Source organism: Sinocyclocheilus rhinocerous, unplaced genomic scaffold (genome assembly GCF_001515625.1).
Source record: "Sinocyclocheilus rhinocerous isolate Xijiao unplaced genomic scaffold, SAMN03320098_v1.1 scaffold1862, whole genome shotgun sequence".
NCBI lineage: Eukaryota > Metazoa > Chordata > Actinopteri > Cypriniformes > Cyprinidae > Sinocyclocheilus > Sinocyclocheilus rhinocerous.
Genome location: NW_015653470.1, coordinates 142,739 through 149,830, shown reverse-complemented (window position 1 = coordinate 149,830; position 7,092 = coordinate 142,739). Strand labels below are relative to the sequence as shown.

At 28.1% G+C, this 7,092-nt stretch overlaps 1 protein-coding gene across 1 annotated transcript in view; it reads right to left on the bottom strand.

Moving 5' to 3' along the window:
- akt1 (v-akt murine thymoma viral oncogene homolog 1) overlaps positions 1-7,092 on the bottom strand; it is a 55,574-nt gene that overhangs the window by 7,318 nt on the left and 41,164 nt on the right. The window contains exon 10 of the mRNA XM_016522375.1: positions 5,453-5,581. Within this exon, the coding sequence (XP_016377861.1) occupies positions 5,453-5,581 (129 nt within the window). The remainder of the gene's footprint in view (positions 1-5,452; positions 5,582-7,092) is intronic.

The window sequence follows — 7,092 nt, the reverse complement described above, 5'->3', positions numbered from 1 at the left end:
GACACACACACACACACACACACACACACACACACACACACACACACAGACACAGACACACAGCTTCATCAATACATGATGCGGTCTGAGCATCCTTTCTGCTCACAGGCAGCAAATATTGACTAAATGTGGATGCATTTAAAATATACAGTCAAAATATTCATTAAGTCAGCTTGCACTCTTGCAATTTTCTGTCCAATCAAATGCTCTCTAGAATGAGAATGCCCCTCCCCTGAGTTTATTATTATTGATATACTATTACAGTTTTTTAAATTAGTTTTTATTTCAATATTTTTAATTTTAATTTTTAGTGAATTTGTTGTGTGCTTTCTCCATTTTTATAATAATTATTATTATTATTATTATTATTATTTTTTTTATTTTTATTTTTTTTTTTATATGCCTTTATAGTTTTTAGGTTATTTAAATTTCATCATTTTAGTTCATTAACTAAACAAAAATTTGCAAAGTTGCCTGAAATTTATTTAAGCTTATTACATTTAATTAAGCGTTGTGAATCTGTGGTTTTTAGTTCATATACATGCTAAAACATGGACACATTTAAAATATACACTGCAGAAAATGATTTTCTTACTTAGTATTTTGTCTTGTTTTCCAGTACAAAAATCTAAATACATTTACTTGACAAGTGAAATTACAAAAGATATTAAGTCTTGTTTTCTGAAATGTTTATCAAAATAAAGTGAGTTTATAATTAAAACAAAACAAACACGTGCCAGTGGGGTCACAAAAAGCAGCTTAATTTAAAGATAAAAAATAAAATTTTATTTTTCCGACCCCATTGTTTGGATATTTGAGTTTTTTATATTTTATTATTTATTTATTTTTGTAGTGTACTATTATAGTTATTAATATTTTGAAATAATTTTTAAAAAATTTCATTTTGGTTTTAGATTAAGTTGTAGTATAATTTTTATTTGTTTTTAATGTCCAATTTTTTTTATTCATTTTTATTTTTAGGTGTTTTGGTACTATTTTAGTAAATAACATTTTTAAATATTGCCTTGCTACTGTGACTATATATATATATATACATACACACAAACACACAGTATGTACACAGTGTGTGTGTGTGTGTGTATATATATATATATTTTTTTTTTCTTTTTTTCCAAGTAACAAAAATAGTTTTTACGGTTTTAATTTTCATTTATGCTAACTATTATGAACCTAAACCAGCCTCTCACTAGCATTGGCAGTAGTAAATAGTGGTAAATCATGGTAAATAACGGTTTACCCAGAGTGATGTCAACTAAAGAATGTCAGCTACTGTAGTTAAAACAAAGGAAAAAACCTAATTGTGTTTTCAGCTAGAGTTGCTCAGTCAGAGTAACATCCAGCTCTCTGATGGTGTTTGAAATGAAGAGCGCTGTAATAATATGTGTGTGTGTGAGTGTGTCTGTGTGAGTGTGTGTGAGTGTGTGAGAGTGTGTGTGTGTCTGTGTGTGTGTCTGTGTGAGTGTGAGTGTGAGCCCTGATCAGGAGATGGACCATAGAATTGAGCCGAGGTCTGTGTGTGTGTATATGTGTGTGTGTGTGTTATGGGAATCCCGCGGCGAGTCACGGGGAGAGAATGACTCAGTAGTAAGGTGACGCCGCGGAGCTGCTAGAGTTACTGAGTGCTGTCTATTTCCAGCGCCGCGGTCATGTGACTCAGACAGCTGGGCCTGCAGCTGAAGACCAGCACAGCTGTGAAGCCCGGGAGCCGGCGCTGGTCTTCAGCTGGACTGAGTGAACAGCTGTAAACACGTCCAAACGGCACAGCGCTGACGCCAACAGACGCATTTCCATCACAGCGTCAACTCAACTCATAACCCAACAGCACAGCTCCAGACATCAGCGCTGAAAACCGCACACAAAACAAAATAAAATACATTTATATAAGTATTTATTTTTTTATTTATAAAAAAATATATACATTTATTTTTTTTTCCAAGTAATTGTTTATAAGAAATGGTAATATATTAAAAATAATTAAATTAAGTATTTTTAAATAACAATAATTACATTCTTTAATTCCAGAAGTTGCAAGAACTGAATTTTATAGGCATATTTTTATAGTTTTTATTAATAATATTATTTACTCACAAATTCTCAACTATTTCTATCTATAATTTATATATTATAGAGCTTGACATAGCTAGATAAAATGTATATATTCAATATAGAAATTTCCATGACTTTTTCATATTTTGCATACACTTGCAGGTCTAGAAAACTTTAAAAAAAATAATTTTTAATTCCCTCATATATCCATATTATTTTAGTATCATTAATATACTATTATAGTTTTTGTTAATATTATTTTTATATACAAGGTTTTACTTTAAATTTAAAGTTTTAGTTATTTTGTTGTGTGTTCTTGTGATTTTTATTCTTTTTTTAATGTCACTTTAGTTTTTAATGATTTTTTTATGCATTAGTTTTATTTTTTTAGTTTTAGTTATTTTAGTTACACTAAATCAAAATTAGAAATGTTGCCTTGGCAACTTAGTGAATTAAAATAAGTTTACGATTTTTAGATTTTATTTTATTTCAAATAACACATTTTTTTTTAGTTTTAGTTTTATAGTTTTGGTCTTGTAATTACTGATAATAACTCTGCTCAGTGTCATCACATGATTTCTGTCTGGAAAAGGTTCACGCTGTCCATTTTTCTGGAGTCAGCGGTGCATGTAAAACCCGTTCGGCTCTTTTCTGGCCGGTAGCAGCATTCCAGCTCCACACACACAACAAGCTCATTGTTTACAGCGGAACAACCTGCAACACAGGCCGGGCCCCAATCCAGAGGAGCCACTCGTCGCCATGGCAACACCCCCGTCTCTCGGCCCGGGCTGTGTTGTCATGTCAACATGGGGATTGAACTGAAGTTGCTGGGACGAGGAGAGAGAGAGAGAGAGAGAGAGAGAGAGACAGAAAGAGAGAGAGAGAGAGAGGGACAGGTGACACGGGACGTCCCACTTGAGCAATTCAGCCAAAAACCTGTATGACTTTTACATGCATTGCTTTTAAGCACGCATATATGTAATTATTTTTATATATAAATACAAAATTTTAATATATATTTTTATTTTTATACAATTTTAGTCTTATTGTTATTTTAAATAATACTAATATTAATAATAATAACAAAAATAATATAAAAATAATATAAATAAAATTATCACATCAAATGTTTTATTTATATTTTTAAATATTTAAAATATTTTTAATACATATTTATTTATTTTTTATTGTTTTATTTTAAACAATACTAATATTATTTACTTACTTTTATTTTCTTTTATATTTATTTATGTCCTCCGCTGCTCTTTTGCAGGCATTATTTTTCAGCGTGTAATTAGTTTTACGTATAAATATTTGTTTAATATATATTTTTATTTCTAATAAAATTTTAGTCTCATTGTTATTAATTTTTTATGGTATTTAATTGAATTTATTGTTATTTATAACAAATACAATAAAATAATAATATAAATAAAATAACATAAAATGTATCAAATTAAATGTTTAATTTTTATTTAAAATATATTTTTTAATTTTTATTTTTTAAGTCTTTTTTTTTTTTTTAATAATACTAATATTACTTCTTTATTGACATTTATTTTCTTTTAGATTTTTTTATGTCTTCTGCTGCTCTTCTGCACGCAGTACGCTCCAAACATCACTAAAGCATTATTAGCAAATGTTTCTCAAACGTATGACTTCAGAAAACGAATATAGCGCACAAGACATATGAACTACTGTTATGATGCCTTCATGCTCTTTATTTCGTCAATTTGGGAGCTTTTACAGAAGAGATACTGCTAAACATCTTTAGTGTTTAACATGAAAAATTAAATTACATGTGTTTTAAATAATTACAGAATTAGCAATTTTGGGCAATTTCTCATGAAACATTTGTCACTGTTTAAGTGAACGTTCATGGAAATATTCGGGTTATATTTAACCACAAAATGCAAAAAAAAAAAATAAATAAAAATCAATCAATTAAGAATTATATTATAGAAAATACAGACTTTTAAGTGTTGTTTTGTATTGTGCCATTATTTTTCAGCCTGTATAAACATAATTATTTTTATTTAAAATATAAAAATAGTCCATTATTTCAGGGATTCCCAAACTTTTTTGTCAGCTGAACCCCGCTGAGGGACAATATTTACTTGAAGTTAATATTTTAATAATTTAGCAACACATTTTAACATTTAGCATCAATTTAAATTATGAATTATTATTATTATTATTAAATTATCATGAACTAGGCTTCGTCAGTTGATGAAAAGCTAAAAATGTATTTAAAAATATTTTTAAAATATATATATAAAAGTCAAATAGTTATAATATTAACTTAATATTAACTTACTGAAATACCTTGGGGGTACTTCAAAATTATTTGTAATATTTAACAACTATTTAAAAGATTCATTATTTAAATTATTAGTTACTTTACTTAAATGTTAAATATTTTATGATTTAATTAATTATTAGGTTTTTATAATCTCACAAACCTGCAGTTCCACTTTATAGGAATAGACTATTAAAATCAAATCAGATCCCAGACAACATAAGAGACATCAATTTACAGTATCGAGAAGTAACATATCCCAAAATAAAAAAAAATAGTTACTACATACTAACCCTAAAACTAAACCTTTTTTTGCATTCTTACAACAATGAAACACTATTTATGGCCACACACACACACGCACACGCGCGCAGTCCCCAGCAGAGGGCAGAGTTCAGCACGCTTCACAGGGTGTTCGGGCCCCGTTGTCCCTTGATATCATGTGCTGTCGTGGGCAGCTGTGAGCGTCAGCTGGATCAATTTTATTTAAAAAATCTATTTTTTATATTATTTAAGATATTTTTAAACAATACTATTATTATTATTATTATTAATAATAATAAATAATAAAACAATGATAAAATGATAATAAAACAAAATACAACGAAAAAAATATATATATATATATTTTTTTTAAATGAATCTCATCAAATACTATCATGATGCATATTTGTACTTTACACTTTCTTTGAATATTGGTTTACATTTAACATCCCATAATTCGTGTTTCCCACCTTCTATCACAGGTTTGAGATGTATGATGACAAGCTAATAATTACTTAAATAATGATTTAAAATTGATATAAATAATTGAAAAATAAAAAAGTCAAAACAAAAAATGTACTAAAAAATATTAAATATTTTATTCGTTTACCTGCATGTCATGTGACCATTAACCGAATCAGAGAATGATGCAAACATGCAAGAGTGCTGCTGAATTATTGAAATATTAACTTGAAGGTGCTCGGCTGATGAGATAATTTGGGAATCGCTGCACTGGAGATTAAAGAGGCTCTTGATGATTCCTGACAGCTTCTTCCGATCACTACACTGCTTCTGTGACGGGTCTGGTGTGGTTTTTCTCACCTCAGGAGCCAGATACTCTGGAGTCCCACAGAAGGTCTTCATGGTGGCTCCGTCTGTGATTCCCTCCTTACACAAGCCAAAGTCAGTGATCTTTATGTGACCGTCTTTATCCAGCATCAGGTTTTCCAGCTGAGAGAGACAACGATAGAAAACATTTCAGCTGTCATCATCTAATAACAGTGACTGTCAACTTTCATCATATTTCCTCCAAATACATTTCTGAAAAACACTGAATCAAACCAACCACATCACACCACTTCACAGCAACTAAATCCATCAATAAAAAGATAAAGAAATGAAAGAAATAAATGTATACATTTAAATGAAGAAATAAATGGTAAAAAAAAAGTAAATATATAAATAAAAATATAATATAAATGGCATAATACAATATAATATAAAACAAAATATAAATAAATAAATATTAAATTAATTAATAAACTGTAAACAAATACAAAGTAAATAATAAATAACTAAATAAAAAAGTAAAAGTGAATATATAAAGAGGTAAACAAAAACCTAATAAAATAATTAAAAATAGCAAAAATGTAACTAAATAAATAAATATTTTTAAAATAATTAAAAGTAAATAAAATGAAAAGTAAATATAAAAAGCAAATTAAAAAGTAAATAAATAAATAACAAAAGTAAATGAATATATAAAAAGTAAAAAAATTAAAAGTGAACATATAAATAAGTAAATAAATATAAAGCAAATAAAAATATATTAATTTTTATTTAATAAATAATTAAATAATTTGATTCTTATTAAATAAATAGTAAATAAATAAATAAATAAATAAATACATACATTCATACACATACATACATAGATTTCGAGTTTGAATTTTACACTGTGGCACTTAACCTCCAAACTCTTGAAATGTTTACTCAAACACTCAGTTGTAGTAAATTACTCTAAATTCAGTTCTTCTCAATGATTTTCTGTGGTTTTGTCCCTCCGTCTTCTATTTTTCAGAGCAGCTGATGATCTGACCTGGCTTGTGTTGTGTTCTTGTGATGTGGTCCTGCTACAGCGGCACTTTCATGAACCCGAGCGTCAGAAACAGAGAGAAAGCAAAGCACTGTTTCTGCTGACCTACAGGATCATCATCATCTGGACAACGTCACACAACACACTCCAAATCTGACATCAATATACTGTACATACTGTACACACACACACACACACACACACCTGTCATCACACCGCAACTCTACTAAACATTAATGCACCAACTATGTCCGATAGAATTACATTCATGCATTATATTACTTGATGACCGAATAGCTTATTAATAATAATAATAATAAATGTATTCATTTATTGAACACAGACTGCCTTTTTTTTTGTTATCGGCATTTTATAAAAGCATTCAGTCAAAGCTGCTTTAAGAACACAAGTTTGAAATGTTATTATACTAAATACAAATAATTTTTTGGACATTTAAGATTTGTTTTGTATTGTGGCATTATTTTTATTTATTTAAAAAAATTAAAGTTGCTTTGTTATTTTAATTATTTAATTAATAATAATAATAAACAAAAATTATACATTTTTATGAAAAATCTAAAAATAAAAATATTTATTTACATTTTATTTTATTTCACTTAACATTTATTTTAAGTAATTATATTTA